Source organism: Saccopteryx bilineata, chromosome 11 (assembly GCF_036850765.1).
Source record: "Saccopteryx bilineata isolate mSacBil1 chromosome 11, mSacBil1_pri_phased_curated, whole genome shotgun sequence".
Classification (NCBI taxonomy): domain Eukaryota; kingdom Metazoa; phylum Chordata; class Mammalia; order Chiroptera; family Emballonuridae; genus Saccopteryx; species Saccopteryx bilineata.
The window spans coordinates 23,587,653-23,608,481 of record NC_089500.1 but is presented as its reverse complement, the minus strand read 5'-3'; the positions used below and the strand labels follow the sequence as shown (position 1 = coordinate 23,608,481).

The following is a 20,829-nucleotide window of genomic DNA, read 5'->3' as shown; positions in this document are numbered from 1 at the left end:
GCAGGAAACAGAAACCACTACAGGAATTTTAAGTAGAAAGCAATTTAATACAAGGATTTAAGGGCTTATAAAATTTGGGGCAGAGTTGTAGAAGGGATCTCCCTAGGTTGGAGCATAAACAACTCCTGGAACATTACAAGACTGGTCTGCCCCTGAAGCTCTTAAGTTCAAGAACCCACCATGGTATTTCAGAATCAGAAAGCCAGAATCAGGAAGCCCCTGTAGCTACTGCCTCTCAAACACCACAAAGCTTGTGGCGGAGTATTGAATGACAGAAAACTCCATGCGTTCCTGACCTTACTTCCATGAGACAACAGCTGAAAGAACACGAGTTCTGCTTCAATTCCACCTTCTCCATTTTGTCTAAGTGCCTCTAATTGACAATGCCTGATTTTATTCTAAAATCTTAGCTGCAAGGGATGCTGAGAATTTTGACTTTTAACTTTTCAGACTCTTGGGTATATAGAAGGAGGATTGAGCAAGCCAAACTACATGTTTAAAACTATGGGAATTTGGCCTGACCTGTGGTGGTGCAGTGGATAAAGCGTCAACCTGGAATGCTGAGGTTGCCGGTTCAAAATCCTGGGCTTGCCTGGTCAAGGCACATATGGGAGTTGATGCTTCCTGCTCCTCCCCCCCCCCCATTCTCTCTTCTCTCTAAAAATTAATAAAAGTAAAAAGAAATTAAAAAAAAAAACTATGGGAATTTTCCACATAATCCATCCTACATTGTTTTTATAGGTCTAACCATCCCTCAGTTCCTGGAAGACAGGGATCATATATTTCACATTTGTCAGGCTACTACCCTTGCAAATGAGAGGTCCTTGATAAGGACAGCCAAATAATTGAATGATGGAGCGCTGTAACTTGTAGTTCTTTCTTCCTTTGCTTTCTGATTCTATTCCTACATTTAAGCATTGTCTCTGCGTTAAACCCACTTGAAGGCAATGTTGGTTAGTACTTCTCGGGTATGTCCCCACAGAGCGAGCCAAAGGACTGGGTAGATACATTCCTCAGTGAGTAGGCTGTATTTCAAAACTACTCAACCTCAGCCAGAGTTTTCACCCCAAGAGACATTTCTGCCCCATGAAGCTCAACCAACAGGAAACTAATTTCCTGCAAAAGTGTGAGGCCAACAGATCTTTCTTACATGCTCTGTCATTTCATTTTGGCAGGATACTACCTCCAAATTGGTAAGAAAGTGCTCTCTACACTATTCTACTTGGTTGCTATTAGAATTAAATAACATCTGTAACAGTAACTACCACATAGTAAGTGTCCAATAAATATTGGTTTCTTTTTTCCAAAAAAAATATATATTTTCCTCCTTAAAAAATATGCCTTTCTGGGTTCCTTCTAAGAGATTGGATAATCAGATCTTTTTTTTTTTTTTTTGTATTTTTCTGAAGCTGGAAACGGGGAGAGACAGTCAGACAGACTCCCGCATGCGCCCTACCAGGATCCACCCGGCACGCCCACCAGGGGCGACGCTCTGCCCACCAGGGGGCGATGCTCTGCCCCTCTGGGGCGTCGCTCTGCCGCGACCAGAGCCACTCTAGCGCCTGGGGCAGAGGCCAAGGAGCCATCCCCAGCGCCCGGGCCATCTTTGCTCCAATGGAGCCTTGGCTACGGGAGGGGAAGAGAGAGACAGAGAGGAAGGAGGGGGGGGTGGAGAAGCAAATGGGCGCTTCTCCTATGTGCCCTAGCCGGGAATCGAACCCGGGTCCCCCGCATGCCAGGCCGACGCTCTACTGCTGAGCCAACCAGCCAGGGCCTGGATAATCAGATCTTTGAAGAAGTATTAATGGCTAACACACTAGTAAGCTATTGATAGGTAATAAATTGTCCCAAATTTACCAGCTTACAACAATAAATGTTTATTAGCTTCACAGTGTCTATGGCCAGAAATCCAGGAGCAGCATAGCTGGGTTATTCTGGCTTAGGGTCTCTGAGATAGTGGCTGAGACGTCAGCTGGAGCTGCTGTCATCTGAAGGCTCACCTGCAGCTCTAGGATCCAATCTCAAAGTGGCTCGCTCACACAGCTGAGGGTTGATGCTGGTTAATGGCAAGAGGTCTCAAGTTCTCTCCACAAAGAACTACTTAAGGCCGCTTGCCTGTCCTCATGACATGGCATCAGTTCCCCATAGGGCAAGTGACTCAAGAGCTCAAGGCTAAAGTGGCAACGTCTTTGACAACCTCGTCTCAGAAGCCACAGACCATCATTTCTACAATGTCTGGCTGGTGACACAGGTCAGCTCTGAGAGCACCAGGAGGCAAGGATCGTTGAGCGCTGCCTTGGAAGCTGGCTGCCACACCTATTAACAGCCTAATGTATTAGTTCTGCCAGTGACTGTAATTGTGATTTGGGAGAGATTTTGAATGTCTCAATACAACTTTGTGAGCTATCCCTAGAGATGAATTAGTCTTTGTTGACATTTTAGCTCTGGAGTACATTTATTAGACACTCAGGAAATATGTGAAGAATGAATCAATTTGTTCTTGAAGCAATATGTAGGCATTCCCAAACATGGAGCAACTCAAGGGATAGCACATCTATGGGCCTTTTCTTTCAAATATACATGTACATGATTTATGTATATGCATGTGTGATAAAATGTTATCCACCAAAGGAAATACAAGAAAGAACTTAGGAATGTGTAAGCTATAATAAAAAAGTAGTGATGATCACTAAATTCCTATATATATGAATATATGTACATATGTATACATATATGCATACATATGTAAATATATAAATATATTCGACACATATTCTTTCTTCTCTCAATAAATAGAAATAATATATGACAACTATAAATTACAATAAATTCAAAAAATAAAATGGTATAAATCTTAACAAAGCAAAAATAACAATAGTAATAAAGTTATTTTAAAAATTGATAAAGGTATAAGAAAACCAATTTTCTCACATTTTTAGTGAGGAGACAATCAATACTACCTAAATATGAAGCTGGAATTTTTTGAAAGCTACTAAGTTTTTAATTTTTTCCAAATAGTTCTGTTTTCTTAACCTTACTGGGTTATAAAAACTAAAAATACTTTCTGTAATGAATGAATAAACATTTATGTGAAGTTTAGCAGTATCTTCAGTTTCACTTTAATTCAATTTTCTTATGTTAAAGTCACATAAAATTAAATATAATACTTTTAAATCTAAAGAATAGCTTATAAGGGCCCTGGTCGAGTGGCTCAGTGGATAAAGCATCGACCTGGTGTGCCAGAGGTTGCAGGTTCCACCCCCATTTAGGGAATATACAAGAAGCGACTGATGAATACACAACTATACTCCTCACAAAAATTAGGGGATATTTTATCACTTCATATTCATTTTGAAATATCCTCTAATTTTTTTGAGCAGTATAAATAGAACAACTAAGTGGAATGAGATAACGCTTCTCTCTCTCTCTCAAAATCAATAGGGGAAAAAAATAGCTCATAAGTCATGATCCTGTTTCTAGAAAATTATTTTTGTCTGTCCATTTCTCCTGCTGCTTGTGACTGTGAGCAGAGAGATATCTGGAAGGATGGTACCCCAATGTTTATGATAGCCATTTCTGCAGTTGAAAATGGCAATAAGTTTCTGCTCTCTCCTGTTCTCTTTAGTAGTCGAAGTTCCCACAATGAATATGCACAGTTTTGTGAACATGGTAATGAGGGACTTAAAATAAAAAGAATATCATTTGGTGGAAAATATTATCATCTCATTTGAATACTTAGTCCCCAAAACGTTTAAAACTCAGAAGCCCTTGATGTTGTTATTGATGGGTCATCAGTTGGTAAAGATGTACTTTACCTGCTAGTGTCCTAGTGGTTAGAATATAGACTTAATGCAGCCAAAGACAATGAGTTCATATCCCCAAATAAACCATTTATCTTCTCCCAAACCTATGGCCCCTGTTGACACTCCTAACCAGAGCTGGACCTCTTGTGGAGGCAAATTACTGATCAGGATTCTAGGAGTGAATCCTGATCCGATCCCACTTCTTAGTTCACAGTCGAGACATCAGTCTTGTGCACGAGGAAATTAGGAACATTACCAAAAAAGAAGCAACATAATTAATACATGGACAGAAAGGCCCCAGAAGAAGAGGGAAGCACCTGTAAAATCTGAAAAACAGAAAGAAACAGGGCATGGGACCTGTTTTTAAAAATCTCTTAAAAGTTGATCTTAAAAGAATGATGATATTAAAAATCTTCCTACCAAGAGGCAGGTTTTCATGTTCATAACTTTTTTCATCCTTGGTCTACCAGGGTTTGCCCCTGAGAATTTTGAGTGGGACAGTCCCTTCTCATATAGACTTGCCCTGCATATCACAGGACAGTTAGCCTCCCTGGCTTTTACCCAATAAATACGAGCAGCGCCCTCCAGGCATAAGATACTCCCCTCATTTCTACCTCCATTCGACACTCCCTCCCCCACAGTGGGGACAAGGGCAGTGTCATTCCTTAGCACTTACAGTTTACCTTCTGGTTTCCATTAAAATAGAAAGCTTTTTCTTGCTCATTATTGAATCTCCAGGGACAGGCACATAGTACGTGCTCAACAAACACTTTTGAATGAATGAACAGTATCCAATATAGGATTTCCTATGGAGATAGAAATGATGGTGTTTTAGGAAGGTTACCATTTTTAAATAGCTACATCATAAAATTCCACTTTCATGAAATCCCTGGTAGTTGGATCCTCAAGAGCTTCTGAACAACCCCAGAAAACACAGGACACCAGAGGCAGAAACTAGCACTGCTGGCACCTACCACATGTCCAGCAAAGCACTAGCCCCTCTGTATGTAGCCTTAGGAGGTATTGATCCCCGTCCTGCTTCACCGATGAGGAGGCATCTCTCTAATGCCTGATACGACACCACGGTAACTGGCAGAGCTGGGGTTTGGCTGGATTCCTAAGTCCAGGCGTTCGTGGTCCACCCACTGGGACCCTTTCAGTGGGGGGTGCTCACCAACACTACCCCTCCTTTCAGATGCTCTCGAGAAACACATCTTCAGAGATTTCACAACAAGCTTAATTTATTTTCCAGGATGTCCAGACAGATTCCATCTCTTCAGAATCTTAGCTGTACAAATATAGCCAATTTGTCTCTCCCATTACCTCAGTCAAGCCGCGGGGGTCAGAGGACAAGCATCTTGGCAAACGCCTTCAGCCACTTCCAAAATGAATACATTCCTTAATACTCAACTGATGCAACCCCAAGTGGCTTCTTGGGGATCTGAAGAAAGCTCATTCTGAAAGTCTGGCTCTGCGTGAAGGAGGAGAAAGGGTGGGGTAGAGCCAGAATTCAGTTCCCGTCTCCACGGTGGGTTAACTCTGGCTTTCCTTTGCACACGGCTGGTCCAGGGCTGTCTGTTTCTAAGTCCAGATGATGTTCAGGAGCCGCAGGGTGATGAAAAAGAAGCACTCCAGTTCCTCCTCTCTGGGAAGAGTCCTGCCCCCTCCTTCACAGGATTCCCGGAGGAGGGGAGGGGAAGGGGGAGTCCACCAGGGAGTCTGACAGCTGGAAGCCTGCAGGCCCCTTCAGAGCAGGGACACGGCTCAGGAGCGTCCATCTGTCCCCCCTCCCACCCCATCCGGTCTGTGTCCCTCTCAGCAATTCCTCACCACCTGCACTGCAGCGCCTCCTGCTGTGACTCTTCGGTTTCTCCTCTCTCTTCTCTTTTACTTGTTTCTCCTCTTCTTCCTCCTTCCCTGTGTGCCTCTGAAATTCCCCAACCCTTCCACTTTTTCTTTCCTTTCGGCCAATCCCAACTGTGTCTCTCCTCTCACCATCCATGAAATGTCACTTTCTATTCCTGGCAGGATATTTCCTCTTCTCTCCTCTGATGTCGCACAACCATATGGTTTGATTGCTGGTGCTTTTTTCAAGCACTCTCCATTTCTGCATCCCTCCCTGCCTAGCACTTCCCACTGACCTTCATAGCAAGGCTTCATGAGGGCCCATAACCAAAACTCCCCAACTTTGACTAGCCCAGCATGGGTCCACCCATCTATCCTGTTCAGGGCTGGGCAAATCAATCAACACCCCTCTGTCTCCTCTTTCTGGTCTTTCATGAGCCTACAAGGCAAAGATGAGCATTCAATTTAGATTTCAGCAATTGAATGAGCCTCCATTTCCGTACACAGTACATTTTTATTTCTGAAATTGGGCGTGCCCGACAACGGACTTCATTTTGAGCACGCCATTGCTGTGACCCTGATCAGGGTGCCTGGGAAGGAGGGGTTCGTTTCCATGGGCTGAGACACATGCGGGAAAAGTCGGGGGCCATGTGCCACCACCTTGTATCTGGAGATAGAGGATGTAAAAAGTGGTTAATTAAAGTCATAAATCTTGCTTTTGTTTCATTTGGGGTTTGCTGTTCCTAGCTCTAATCTGGTCTTGCTTGTTTACTGAATGCTTTGACCACTAAGCAAAAGTTCTGAAATGAATAAAGATTGTTTCTAGGATTTCTCCCAGCATGCCCCCCTCCCTTCCTCTAGCTCTGTGTACCCACAGCCTACCTCTCAGCGGCAGCACTGCCCACTTAGACCCCTACCTGGGCTTCTTAGACCTGAATGAACAGAGGAACCATCACGGGGTCTTGTCCAAACGTAGAGCCTGCATCTGCAGGTGGGGCTGAGATCCTGCACTTAATCATGCAGTTGACCCTCAGTCTTCACCTTCAGTTGCAAGCAAATAAAATGGGTGCAGCAAGAACAAACAGAGATCCAGGCCAGTGCTTCCCCATCTGGGCCACATGTCAGCCGCACCAGGGAAGATTTTGACAACTCAGTGCCCAGGTTGCACCCAGAGCACTTCCACCAGAATCTCTGGAGGAGGAGCCCAGGCATTAGCATTTTGTAAAGCTCCCCAGATGACAATGACCATGTGCTGTCAAGGTTGTGGACCCCCACTCTCTGGTTGAAAGAGCATCCCCATAGGGCTAAAAGGAAGGAGGAACGTGCTCTGAAAACAACGTTGCCCCCTGCTAGCTCAGTCTGTTCTCCACCCGGACATAAAAAGGGCAGCTCAGGTTCGTCCTCTGCAGCACGTGGGTTCTGTGAGGCCAGTCTGAAGACCAGGTGACTTAGGGAAAACCAATGTCTGCGATGACACCTGAGCACGTGGCAACATGCCGAGAAGCACCATGTAGAGGCTGAGGATGGGGCACCTCGGATACTGCCAGAGGGGAAGCCAGCCCCAGTGTCCCTGGCGGGCGGAGGTGCTTAAGAAAGACCTGAGATTTACCACCAGCCCATTAACTAGCTCCCCTTCTCTCCGCCCAACAGCCTCCTCATCCCCTTTACACACCCCTCTCTGTCTACAGAAGAACTTTAATGTGGTTTCACCTGAATAAGAAGACTCCAGGCACAGTGCCTGATGGGATCTGTCCCAGTTTCCACCCCTTCCCAGGGACAGCCCTGCCTTCCCACTCAAATCAGTGTCACTTTTAGAAAATAAACATCTGTGCAGGGGAAGGATTATCAAGGTTTTTTGTTGAAAAAAAATAGTAAAGGCAGCTCGAGAGCCTAAAGGACATGCCACACTAAGTCCCTAAAGAGGTCAAGTGCGGAAGAACGACATCCCTGCCTCAGGTAGGACAGGGTTACAAGCCATTCCAGGTTACACACAGGAAGTCCCGGCTCTGCACCATGGTCCAGCTCCTGGACTGAGGCACGTGTTTGTACACATTGTAACCAAAGACAAGAAACCTAAACTGTATAAAGCCACAGAGAGAGTCAAACACCTGCTAGCCCCTGGTCCCTGCGTGGGAGGAGGGACGTCCTCAGGTGAGAATCCAGGGCTGCTGGGGAAAGAGCCCTGGTCTGAGCATTAGGAGGCTGGTCAGTCCCAGCTACCGTGTCACCTACTGTGTGACTCAGGCAGGTACCCTCACTTCTCTCAGCCTGTGAAAGGAGGAACAAAGCACGCCCCAATCTATCTCCCCATCAGGGGATTTTTCAAGGAACCAAATGCTTTTACAGAGAAGTAAGTGCTTTGTAAAGCATACAATATTATGTGCATAACAGTTCAAAGTTTGCAGAGCTCATCGTGTGTGTGTGTGTGTGTGTGTGTGTATATTTGTGAGAATGCATGTGTACATGAGTGTGTGTGCATGTGTATAGTTGCAGTAGTATGAGTATGCACGTGTATGAGTGTGTGTGCATGTATGAATGTGTACATGCATATACATGTGTGTGTGTGTGTGACTACTGCACTGTAAAATTGATCCTAACTATGGCACAGGCCAAAAGCAAGGTTATAGTGCCCTGGATGGTCAGGAAGACACCATGGCAACAACAGGGCTAGGGCATGTGGACAGCATTAGAATGGCCGAACCAAGCAAGAGGTTGTCATGGGGCCATTGGAGGCCACCTGCCCAGAACAGGGGCATGTGCTAGAAATACCCCCGGCCCCAGGGAGGAACCACAGGAGAGTGAGAACAGCAGCTATCTGCAGAGCTGTTTAACTTTCCCCAGGTTCTCCCCCTCCCGGGAGACTGGACCCGTCACCCCCCAGGTGGTATAGGGACACGCAGAAAGCAGCTGTCTATAGATTCAAGGTGTCTTCCCAAAAATTTTTATTTAAAAAAGGTTTGCATTCTACTCTTTTATAACCCTGTTTGCTTAAATATACAACTAGTATTCTATGCTTATTCTCATTGGGTAGTTAGCAGTCCACAACACCGGGTGTCACCACGCTCTGGGCCTGGGCCACCCCTGGGGGTAACATGTCCAGTTGCAGCAGCAAGCCACTCAGACATGGACACCTCAGAAGCTTTCCGAGCCACAGCCTGACCAAGTAGTGTTTAAAGCTCATTGGTCATGCCCAGTGGGGAGGTGGGGAGGAACTGGGGAGCCCAGAGTCAGGGAGACCAGCTGGGAGCTGCCCCAGCTGGGAGAGGGGCTGGCCTTGAGGGAGGAAGTAGGCTGGGCCAGATGGAGGTTCCACAGGACAGTCTGACAGCCCATAACTGCTGCTGCCGGGAGGCGGTGAGTCAGGGGCTCACTATATAGCACATCGAAGGCTCACCCCACATTAAAAGTATCAGCTGAGAAGGGTGAGGAACGCCCCTCCAAATGTCCTTCCAAACACAAGCTAATACCCAAGCAGGAGATCAAAGGAGGGCTGGCCTCTAACCCCCACCCCACTCTTCAGCGGAGGGCCAGAGCTCCCCTGCCAGGCCTGCTTAGACTCCCAGCTGGCCCTGCTGGAGAACTCGGAGATACAGCCCCAAGCACGCTGGCCCGCTGGCCGCCAGCCATCCCCAACCCGACTGCCTGCAGATGGCCCAGCGGAGCTGTGCTGCCTCCTGACTCCCATCCCACTGGCCTGACCCTCTGGCCCCAGTGAGTCAGGCTACTCTCAGCCCACATCAGATTCAGCTCAAGAAAATCTCTGAGGCCCCCGCCCCATACCCCTAACAGGAGGCAGCACTCCGCCAGCCTCTTATGCAACCCAGCCCTGAGAGAAGCACCTTTCCCCTCAGCTCAGCTGCCGGCCAGGCCCCTTTCCTCCATTCCCTTGACCTTTCTGTCTAGTCACCAGGCCTTTCCTGGCTCCATCCCCTCCTTGGCCTCCAGGGGTGTGAGCCACCAGCCCGTGAGCCTATTCTGTCTCCATGCCAGCATGCACTAAGCCCTGCACAGCTAACCTCTCCCGTTCAGCCGCTGTCCACCCGGCTCGGGGAGCAGCAGAGCCCCTGGCCCAGGGGTGTGAGCCACCAGCCCATGAGCCTATTCTGTCTCCATGCCAGCATGCACTAAGCCCTGCACAGCTAATCTCTCCCGTTCAGCAGCTGTCCACCCGGCTCGGGGAGCAGCAGAGCCCCTGGCCCAGGGGCCCAGCCTGACTCAGCAAGGTCCTATCCAGGTGACATCTCCACCTTTGATCCAGTGGCAGGATGGCAGAGAGTCTAGGGGCTTTGTCTGGTGAACGAAACAGAAGGAAAATTGAGAGGTCAGCCCTAGAGAAAAGGAGAGAAAAAAGAAAGAAAGAAAGAAAGAAAGAAAGAAAGAAAGAAAGAAAGAAAGAAAGAAAGAAAGAAAGAAAGAAAGAGGGAGGGAGGGAGGGAGGGAGGGAGGGAGGGAGGGAGGGAGGGAGGGAGGGAGGGAGGGAGGAAATGGGAAAGAGAGGAAAGGTTTATGATTAATCTCCAAACTAAGAGATTAATCTCCAAAGGTAGAGAAGGCAGTCCACGTGTCCTGTGTTGATATGATGAACAGAACTAGAACTAGCCATGGATAAAAGTCCCAGGGACTTGATGTCAGCTCCATTGATCCAAGGCTTTCTTGTAATCAGAGCTGTTCACAGTGAGAACAGCCTGGCCCATGGGGTCATAGGACCCCAGTCTTCAGTCAGAGGCACTAAAAGATGGATTCCTTTATTATCCAGGAGAGGCAAAGAATGTCCCGTTTGGCCCTTCAGTTGTAGAAATGTTTGTAAGCTCTCCTTTTTCTTTTAATTGCAAAGTCTTGGGGAAAATTAATTAATTCAACAAATATTTTTGGATAACCTGCTGATCACTTTTCCTTCTCCAGAGCTGCTGTGACCTCGATAACTCAGTTGATGGGAAGATGACATGAATGAGGCCATTTTGGATTCACCTCCCCCCCCCCCCCATAACAAGTTTGCTGGCCCATTTAAACCCAGCAGGCCTCAGGGAAGGAGAGAGCCTGCAATCACGGGTCCCCTTCTACCCATGACAGCAAGAACATGCTAAAGAAGGCACAGCCTCTCCCCACTGACATGGACATGTTTTTGCCTTTCTGTCAGGAATGGATAGTCTCTTAGAGGAAAGAGCCAGGAGAAGAGTTACTAACTTAGTACAATGGAGTCAGAGCCATGGTTTCTAACACTGGAAGAAGAATTGGGGTCCAAATAGAGGAATCGTGAACTCTTCACTCTCTGGCTTCTGATACCCTAGCTTCGTCTTTTTATTGCCCACTGGCACCACTCCCTACACTCCAGCAGGGTCCCCAGCGGGGATTTCCTGGCACAAACCATGTGTTTTCTCAGGCGTTGCCTCAACCTGGAGTGTGCAGCCCTGCCCTGGCTCTCCCAGCACAAACGCCTTGCACCCGTCTCCCCAAGGCTGGGAGGTGAGGGCGCTGCTCTGCTCCTGTCACTGCCCCTGCTTGCCTTGGCCATCGCGCTTCTCCTCTGTACAGAACGTCCACTCCCCTCTCCCTGCCCCTCTCTGCAGGCAGGGCCTGGGCCCCGCAATCCTGCTCCCTTCGGGGTAGCCCAAGGGCACACAGTAGGTGCTTAACAAGAAGGATGGAGGAGCTGCTCTGTGTTTGGAGTTTCCTTGAGGGACCAGGCGAAGCTGGCTTTTTGGAGACATGTGAGGCTGATCCAAACAGCCCTTTCTGGCCACATTTCTGAGGGAGAAGAAGAAGGTGTGGGCAGCCAAGCAGAGCAGGAGCATGCCAAGCAGATAATTATGTGTTCTTGGAAGCAGGTTTAATGGGCTGGCTCGAGGCTGAGCTGGGAATGGGCTCTGAGGCCTGCGCCTTCAGACGGGACGTGGCTCGAGCAGGGGTTTCGCCGTCCAGTTCTAACAAGTGGCCGACGCCTTATGGAAACTTTTGAAAGGCGTTCTGTTTGGGACCAGCCAGCTTGTACTTCATCTGGCTGCTCTGGCCATCTTTCCTTCCATTTGGGAGCTCAAGACGGGGGGAAACTAAAAGTCACTGAGCGCCGCCTAGGTGCCAAGAACCAAGTCAGCAACTTCACCGTCCTGCAAATCCCACGTAGTCCTATAAAAGGGGAGAAACAGGGGCCCACGCAACCCCTGGTGGCAGAGAAAAAGGTATAACTGGGCATCAGAGCTGCAGCCTGTGCTCTTTCCAGACACGGCGACCTTCTCTTTACAAGGTCACTTTAGCAGCACGTCTCACTCCTATCCCTAAGCCAAATTCCCCGTTTGAAGAGGATAAACATTCCCATGGCAAAGGAACTCTCTGTTCCCCAGAGGAGATGCAGTCACGTTGTTCCTGCCGAGGCTCTGCAGGCTTATGAAACAGGACACTGGGCTGAGAGCCGGACCGGGCTCAGGGCAGCCGCCCCTCCCCCCACCCCCCCACCCCCCCACCCCCCACCCCCCGCTGCACCCCTCCAGGCAGTTGGAGTAACAGAAGGAGCCCAGGGAGGGGAACTGGGTCTAATCTTGACTCTTCAGCAAGCTGCCGGTTTTTCTGGGTCCCTGCTTCCTGTGTCCGTCACAACACAGGCGGAGAGCTTGCTTCAGCAAGAGTGGAGGCTGACATCCACGTGAGGAACAACACCTGCTTTGCTTTCTGGCACCTTGATTCTCCATCAGTAATGGGGGATGCTATTTGCCTAAAGGAGGGATCCAAGGTGGCAAAGAAAGTGCCTTTTTGGAGATGACTCCGGAGAGTACATTTCTTGTGCAATCATTTCTTCTTCCTGTAATTCATTCAACATATATTGAAGGCTTATTATGTGCCAGGCTTTCTCCTGGGCCCTGCAAATACAGAAACCAACAAGGTAACGGGCCTTCTTCTTAAAGGCCTCATAACCCGCACACACACATTTTCCATCAGAATAAATATAAAAATGTTTGCAGTCTCATGGTTACTAATAACTTTTTCAGCTACCCATCCTCAACTCCCACCTGGACACTTGAGCCCCATCACCAAACACAAAAATCACTATTTTTCCTTGATTATTTAATATGCATTGTTTTTCTATTCTAACACTTCTGAAATCAGGATGCATTCTGTACTTTGGATTGGTAGCATTTTCTTTTTTCTTGGTGATACACAAAATAAAGATACATCTTAGAGATGATAACATCTTAGATTCAAAGAAATATGTTTGGAAAAACGTCATTTTCCAACTGGACTTTTAATGGGTTTTACAGCCACTGAATTTAACACGAGGTCTTTCCAGAATATTTCTATTTCATCAAGATGTATGGTGTCAGGGAAATCATGTGCTAGATATATCATTGCTCCTTGCTTTTTCTCTGGATGGCTTGGAAGGAATCTTTTACTAAGGGACCACGATGCTCTATCACCTCATGGCCACCAGAGGGAGAGAGAGAGAGCGTGTTGGAGAGGGACAGGTTGACCGGTTTGCAGGCTTTTGCTCTCTTAAACCTTTCCGCGTGCTCCCTCCAGGGCAGTCTGGAACTAACTGACACTCACCCGCCAGCTCAGAATGCGGGAAAGGACTCTCTTCCAGAGCAATAGCAGCATCAGAAAGAGAAGTTGTTGGATCTGAATGATATTAGCAGATCTATGCTAAAAATCGGCTATTGTTTAAATGAGCTCTTCTGGGAACGAGGACAGGTGCTGGTGGGTGGCCTCTACACCCTTCTTAAGCCATTTAAGCCCCATGGACCCACATGATTTGTAAGGCTCGCCAAGAAAATGTTCCCGCTCTAGTAGTCACCTGTAGCTTTCTGTCCTTCCGTCCCCCCTTTCTTCCCTCATTTAACTATTTACTTACAGAACACCTGCTATATGCCAGGCACTGTGCTGTGAGTTGGGGTTACAGCAGTAAACAGAACAGAGAAGGTCGCTGTCCTTATGCATCTTAAGTGCCGTTGGGGAGGTAGATACTAGACAAATAAATATACAAATAAATCTATCATTGAGTGGTGCGAAAAAAAAACACTATAAGAAAAAATACTGGGACCCCAGACAGCATGTGACAGGACAGTTAGGGGTGGATCTGGGAAGGCTTCTCTGGCCAGTGGTCATTGAGACAAAGCCTGAAAGATGAATGGGCGTAACCCAGGGAAAGAGCAAGGGAGAGACCTTCCAGGCCAATGGCCCAGCATGTGCAGAAGTCCTGAGGTGGAAAAGTACTTACTTAACACCTCGTAGACGCTAAACATAGGCCAGTGTGGAGCCCAGAGATTAGGGGCAAGAGAAGCACAAGATGGGTTAAACATAACAGGAAGTCGGTGATGCAGAGCTTTGCATACCATGTTAAAGACATATTGTTTTCCATCTGTAGCCATTGAATGACTCTAAGCAAGGAACTGACATAAGTGAATTTGAGTATTAATATGACAGCTCCGATCGCCCTGTGGAGCATGGTATGGAGGAGAAGTCTGAGAAGTGGGATGTTCAGTTGGGAGTTACTGGAGAAGTGGCAAGGGGTGGTGGCAGCCCAATAGTAACATTGGACAGGAAGGTGTATTTTAGAGATAGAATTACTGGGTTTGCAGAGTGGAGGAGAAGGGCACGTTAAGTTTGGCTCCTGAGATCTCTGAAGGAACAGTTTGTAAGGGGGGAAGGACTTGTCCTTGGAAAAGCACCTGTGAGGGAGGAGGACAGGACTTGGAAAGAAAATGTTATGAGTTGTTTCACTATATTAACATTAAACTACTTCAAGAACATCCACATGCAAGTGTAAACCAGAAAAGTAAATCTATGAATCCAATGGTCAAAACTGAGCTGGAGACTGATCAGGCGGTGGTGCAGTGGATGGAGCGTTGGACTGGGATACCAAGGACCCAGGTTCGAGACCCCGAGGTCACCAGCTTGAGCGCGGGCTCATCTAGTTTGAGCAAAAGCTCACCAGCTTGGACCCAAGGTCACTGGCTCGAGCAAGGGGTAACTTGGTCTCCTGTAGCCCCCCCACCCCCGTCAAGGCACGTATGAGAAAGCAATCAATGAACAACTAAGGTGTTGCAATGCGCAATGAAAAACTGATGATTGATGCTTCTCATCTCTTCATTCCTGTCTGTCTGTCCCTGTCTTTCCCTCTCTCTCTGACTCTCTCTCTCTGTCTCTGTAAAAAACAAACAAACAAAAAATAAAATTAAAAAAAACTGAGCTGGAAATATTAGATTTTGGAGTCAGGAGCATACAGATAAAAGATCAAGCCATGGCGAGAGCTGAGTTCACCTGCGTAGGAGTACCACTATAGAGCAGGTGGTCCAGAACAAAGCTCTGCAGGAGCTCATATTTGTAAGAGGAGCCAGCCAAAGGAAGTGCGAAGGAGCAGCCAGAGAGAGGGTCCAGTGAAAAGAGAGCAGCTAAAGAGAGGAGAGGGTGTCTGGATAGAGGGTCAAGTCCATGGAACAACACGGAGTGGTCCAGCAAGATGAAAATGGAAGCATGCTTGGATTTGCCAACATGGAGGTCTTACAACAAAAGCAGTAATAGTGGAAACCAGACTGGTGTGCCTAAAGAAAGAGAGAAGAATGCCAAGAGTTCATTTGGGAATGGAAGCATAAAAGTAAAGTGAAAGTAGCCTACCCAATTATGCATATTTTCTCTAGTAATGTTCAGTTGCTTGATAAGAGCATGGAAAAGATGGTGGTGGGAGGGAGGTTGGATTAACCTGGCTGGGATTTCACCACACAACAACAAGGAAGGGAGAGGAGGAGGAGCAAGGGAGTTGAAGAAGGAAAATGATGGGCCATGAAATGCAAGTTGGTTAAGGAGGAAAGGGGAGATGGGGGCTGGTGGAGGTAAGGGGTTGAGGGCCTCTGGGAGGTAAAAAGCTGTGTTAGGGCCCTTGAGCAGGGGAGCTGGAAGTCCAGGAGGTGGTGACCAGAGGAGAGAATCAGGCTTTTGAGATTTCACAGTTTGCATGATATCAAGTCTATGTGGCAATTATGAAAACCAGTGGCTGAAAGGAAAAAGCAGAGCAAATCACTGGAGATGAGAAAGACAAGGATCTTCAAACTTGGAGAATAAATGATGGGTTTATGTCAGTGGGGCCAGTGTCAATGCCTAGACATTGAAGTTGTTGAAAAATACGGAAGTGGAGTTAAAGATAACTATTAGGAGCCCCTAAATTCTTCAATAAATAAAAGAGTGACCAGAAAGTCAGCAATACACTGGTGAGTGGTTAGTGGGGTGGTATGAGCTTCAATAAAGAGCAATTTCTACACAAGCAAGATATATAGTGGTCTGGAAGCAGCAGTGAAGAACAAGAATTCCTCTCATTGGGAATAGTAGAGGAAATAGCCTGGGAAAATGGTACTAATGCAGGTATAGAAAGGGGAACTTCATCCCCTTTGGAAAAGAACTCTGCAGTCTTTTAGTAATGTCTGCAATGATAAGTATAAGCAATGGTATCACTCATGCTAGAGATATGCAATCATTGTCCCAAGATATACTGTATTGTCCTGCAACTCAGCGGAGGCAGCATGGAGCAATGGGGGAAATCTAGATCATATTGAGAGAAGGTCATGCGCAAGTTTAACACCACCTCTCAAAGAAACAGAAAGGAAAATGAAAGCATAACTGAACTGGAAGAGGCCAAAGAAGAATGGCTGAGACTACTGAATGGGAAGGGGAGAAGTATGGCAGTACCTGGGACACCAGACTAGGTTGGGAAACGGAGGATGTTGGGCAGATGTTGCTTCAAAAGCAAGTGAACATAAATCCTGGTCCCAGCAGCGCCGCACAGGGGGAGGGCTGCCCAGCCTGCTGCACACAGCTTCAAACAGATTATTCCAGAGCTTCTTACTGTTTCTAGGGAAGCAAAAAGGGGAAGGAACCGCAAAGAGCACTGAAGGCAGAGGGGAGGGAAGGGAGACTGGAGGCTGACTGTAAGCAATATAGGCTCCATACCAATTAAGAAAACAAGTTTCTCTTAGATCCCCGCTCGGCTGGATCTATGTGTATGTATCAAGGAAAATGTATATACATCTAACTACCACAATCAGACAGCACAGTGAACAATATAAAAGAGAGATAAAAATATTTCAGTAATGAGAAAAAAAGAGAGACATCTATTCTAACTGGTGGTCAGGGAAATCTTCACAGTGAAAATGGACTTTCCTCTGGACTTGGAAGAACGGGGATTTTGAAAGGTAAAGGTCACATGGGTAGAAGAATGGTCCCGGCTCCCCCATCAGCACAGCCTACTAGAACAGTAGATCCCATGTGTGTCAGGACAGACTTTATACCCCCTGAGGTCTCTATCCAGCCTCAGCCAAGTCCATGTGGGCTTGATCCTGACTCTCCTGTTCTTTCCCTTGCTTCCACCAGTTGCATGACCAATGAGCGGCCGCCCCCTGCAGGACATGTCTGACACTCACAGCAGCCCGCTCCTGACAGATCCTCTCTCCGGAAGATTCAAACTCTACGAGTCCGAGTTTACCAGCCCTAGCTGGCCCTCCAGCCCCCAGGATACACACCCAGCCCTACCCCTCCTGGAAATGCCTGAAGAAAAGGTGAGGAATGTCCCTCCCAGGATATTTCCCAGCCTGGGGAGTGGGGGGGAAGGGTGGTGAAAGATGCTGTTTTCTCAACTACCCAAAGCACCTGTTACATAATGCCACGGAGGGGCCTCTGTGCAGGGAGATTCTGCCCAAGTCAGCACCTGGTCACACCCATGATTGGTCCTACTTGGCCTAAGATAGAAAATGTGACTTATGTGCAACATGATTTTTTTTAATTACCTTTAAAGGGGTCACATTGATCAATAACAGTGCATAGGTTTCAGGTAAACATTTCTATAGCATTTAAACTGTTGATATGTTGTATACCCATTACTCAAAGTCAAATCATTTTCCATCACCGTATATTTGTCCCTCTTTACTCCCTTCCCCTCACCCTCTTCCCCACACCCCCTCTCCCTGGTAAGCAACATGATTTTAAAGATAAATAAATAATGCACACACTCACATACCAGTCTTCCAACCAGTCTCCAAAATCTTGTCCCTTAGACCTGCTCCCTTGAATTACCTATTGTCTCCAAAAGGAAGGCCTTCATTCAGATGCCAGCCTTCACCACTCCTCTAGCACAGTAGCACAGAAGGAGCCTGGCTACCGCTGCTGACACGGTGGAGAGGGACATGGGCCAGCAGCAACAAGTCCTGGGGGAAGGCGAGACTCTGATCTCCAGAGTTGCCACACTATTATCTAAAACATCCAGTTTTCAACAAACAGTTATGCGACATGCCGAGAAAGTATAGAAAGGGGGAAATAAAGCAGTCTATCAAAACTGTCCTTGAGGAAGCCCAGACATTGTACTTACTAAGGAAAGACTTTAAGTCACCTTAAATACAATGAAGGAGCAGCAACAAAACATGTCTAAAGAGTTTAAGGGAAATATGAGAAGTATAATCACAATACCTCACCAAATAAAGAATATCAATAAAGAAGAAGTCATAAAAAAGAAACAATTAGAAGTTCTGGAGTTGAAAAGTATAATAGAAATTGTTTGAAAATTTTCCAGAGGAGCTCAACATCAGATCAGAAGAGTAAGAAAAAAAAATCAGAAAAATCAAAGACAGGTCAATTGCTGGCTTGTTGGTCTAATAGCTGTCCCACACTAATTCTGTAAAGTCTATTTTTTTTTTTTTCTTTTGTCATGTCTAGCCTCTGATGTCTCTGCTCAGTTTGCCTACTGGTCAGCTGATTGGATGAACTCTTTCTAAGGGCTCTGTGTGTATTTTGCGGTGTATCTTCAACACTCACCCAGGCAGTTTTTAACTCTCCCTTCGCCTTCACTCTCTGCTTGCATGCAGACTCAAACTCAGCCAAGTGCGAGCTCAGGGCTTCCCAGTTCTTCTCTGAGCATGCACACTGTCCTGCGCATGTGCCAGCCCTACACCTGCTCGAGCTTTTCTAGATTCACAGAAATATGTCCAAGCTTTTCAATGCCCCCCCCCTTTGGCCATCTCATTCCTCACTTTATCCTTTTAAGCTTTTGGACCAGCTCATTGCTTTCCCCAACTGTTACCACCACCTCAGGCACAATTTTTCCCAGTGTTCTCATTGCCTTGATGGGAGAGAGAAATTTTGGAGGTCCTTACACCATCATTTTCACTGATATCCTCAAGGCATGTAAGTTTCAATGCAGGGAAGAAGTTGTAGAAATCTATAGACCAGCGTGCAATTGAAACGTAATGGGAACCACCTAGGTAAGGTTAAATTTCTATTAACCATATTTTTAAAAAGTAAAAAGAAGCATTGGAATTAATTCTAATAATGTATTTTATTTATCCGAATACATATGAATATATATAATATACATATGAATATATCCGAATACATATGAATATATATAATATTACTACTCCAAAGTATCACTGAGGCATTTGACATATTAATTTTTATACTCAGTCTTTAAAATTCACTTAAGGCACATTTCAGTTTAGACTAGCCACATCTGAAGAGCTCAATAGCCACCTGTCCTATTGGCTGCTACACTAGGGAGCACGGATTCAAGCAAGGAGTCCTGACCAAGGAGTCCACGAATAGAATTGAGGGGGTATGGACTTGAGGAGGGAAAAACATTTATCTTTATTTTTATTAACCTCCAACAATCTTTAGCATTTCCCTTCAATTATGAATATAGAAGATGAACAACAGTCACATTAGCATATCTGAGATTTCTGTCATTGTCAGACCGGGCTCCCCTAGGAAGCGGACTCAGAGATGTGCATGTAAGAAGTTCACAGGGGTAGAGGTAGGCCACTGAGGTCAATACCTGTAGGGAAGCAAGGCAGCAGTATTGCAGAAGAAGTTGGGCTGTGGTCACAGTAAGGGCCTCGCTGCCCCCATGGTGAGCTCTGGGGCGGAGATGGCCCTACAGAGCAGCCCTGAGTTGGAGTGAAGAAGCCCCAGATACTCTTTGCTACTTTGAAATTCGAGTAGGTATCGGATCTGCCACGCCCGTACGTGTATCATGTTTTGTTTTGTTTTTTTGTATTGTAATAATTACATTTCATGTCATGGGTTTTCTTCGCAATCCTACTTGCCTTATTCATTTACAAACACTTACGTTCTGTAAAGAAGTCCCCAGGCTTGCCAGGCTGCCAATGGCGCCCATGGCACAGAGGGTGAAGAATCCCCGCTCAGAGGGATGGCAGGGGTCCCGGGGAGGACGGGCCCGTGTGGGCGCTCCGCGCAGCATTAGACAGTGCATAGCTGTCTTCAGATCCTTCGTATATATTTATAAAACCTGACAACCTGCTTTACCCACAAATGGGCCTGCTCTGAAAAAAATCTGTATTTCTGATATTTTGTCATGGCTTCTCCTGCAAGGATCTCCGCTCATCCAACGAAGAGAGCCACATCGTGAAAATTGAAAAACCCAATGAAAGGAATAAAAGGAGAGAAAGCGGGGCCGCCCCCCGTGGCTCCGCAGACCGGGGGCACATCAGCCTGTTGCAAGCAGTGGGCTACCTCACGGGCGAGATGAACGAGTGCAGGAACTGGCTGCAGGGTAAGCACGCCCCGGGAAGAAGCCGCGGGCAGGCCGGCCAGGCAGCCCTCCTTCCGGCTCGGTCGGAGGGAGTTGCTCGCTCACTGCCCCAGGCTGAGGGCGCCCACAATTGGGGTGCTTCAGCCCCGAGTGGCTGCGGGTGAGCATCACATACCCTACTAGCTTGGAATTCCCAAGGTTTCAGAATCAAATGCATTTCACTAATTTTAGTTCTTTGAAAATCCTTCACTCTTTCATGGAATAATGAGATAGCTATAGGACAACCACTTAGCTACATATAAGCCATTTCCCAAACAAGCTGATTGGTCCTTCTTTCACTTTTCCTAGATGTGTATTATGTGCCAAGAAAGTACTGACATCACCCTCCCAATGTTCCAGGGTTCTTTCTTATTAATGTCTTCCTTCTCCTCATGTCCTAAACTAAATGCTCCAATAAGCTGCCCCAACCTCCCTCCCCTGCCTGTACAGGAGGTCCTGGGAACCGAACCAGAATAGGAGGCAGAATGCTTGTCCCTCCTCCTGGACCCGGCTTTCTCGGGTCCTAACTCAGCACTGATTTTCACAGCTTAGTACTGATTTTCACAGCTTCCTTTCTCCAGATGACTTTCTCCACTGCTCAGATACCAGCCCTCTACCGAGTCATAT

The 20,829-nt window shown here is 46.9% G+C and overlaps 1 protein-coding gene across 4 annotated transcripts in view; it reads left to right on the top strand.

The window, feature by feature from the left end:
• The window catches only part of LOC136315157 (urea transporter 2-like), a 452,042-nt gene that overhangs the window by 413,283 nt on the left and 17,930 nt on the right, over positions 1-20,829 (top strand). For all 4 annotated transcript variants that reach the window (XM_066246484.1, XM_066246481.1, XM_066246482.1 and 1 more), the window contains 2 exons: positions 16,998-17,182; positions 20,004-20,184. In XM_066246484.1, the coding sequence (XP_066102581.1) occupies positions 17,009-17,182; positions 20,004-20,184 (355 nt within the window). In that variant the 5' untranslated portion in view covers positions 16,998-17,008. The remainder of the gene's footprint in view (positions 1-16,997; positions 17,183-20,003; positions 20,185-20,829) is intronic.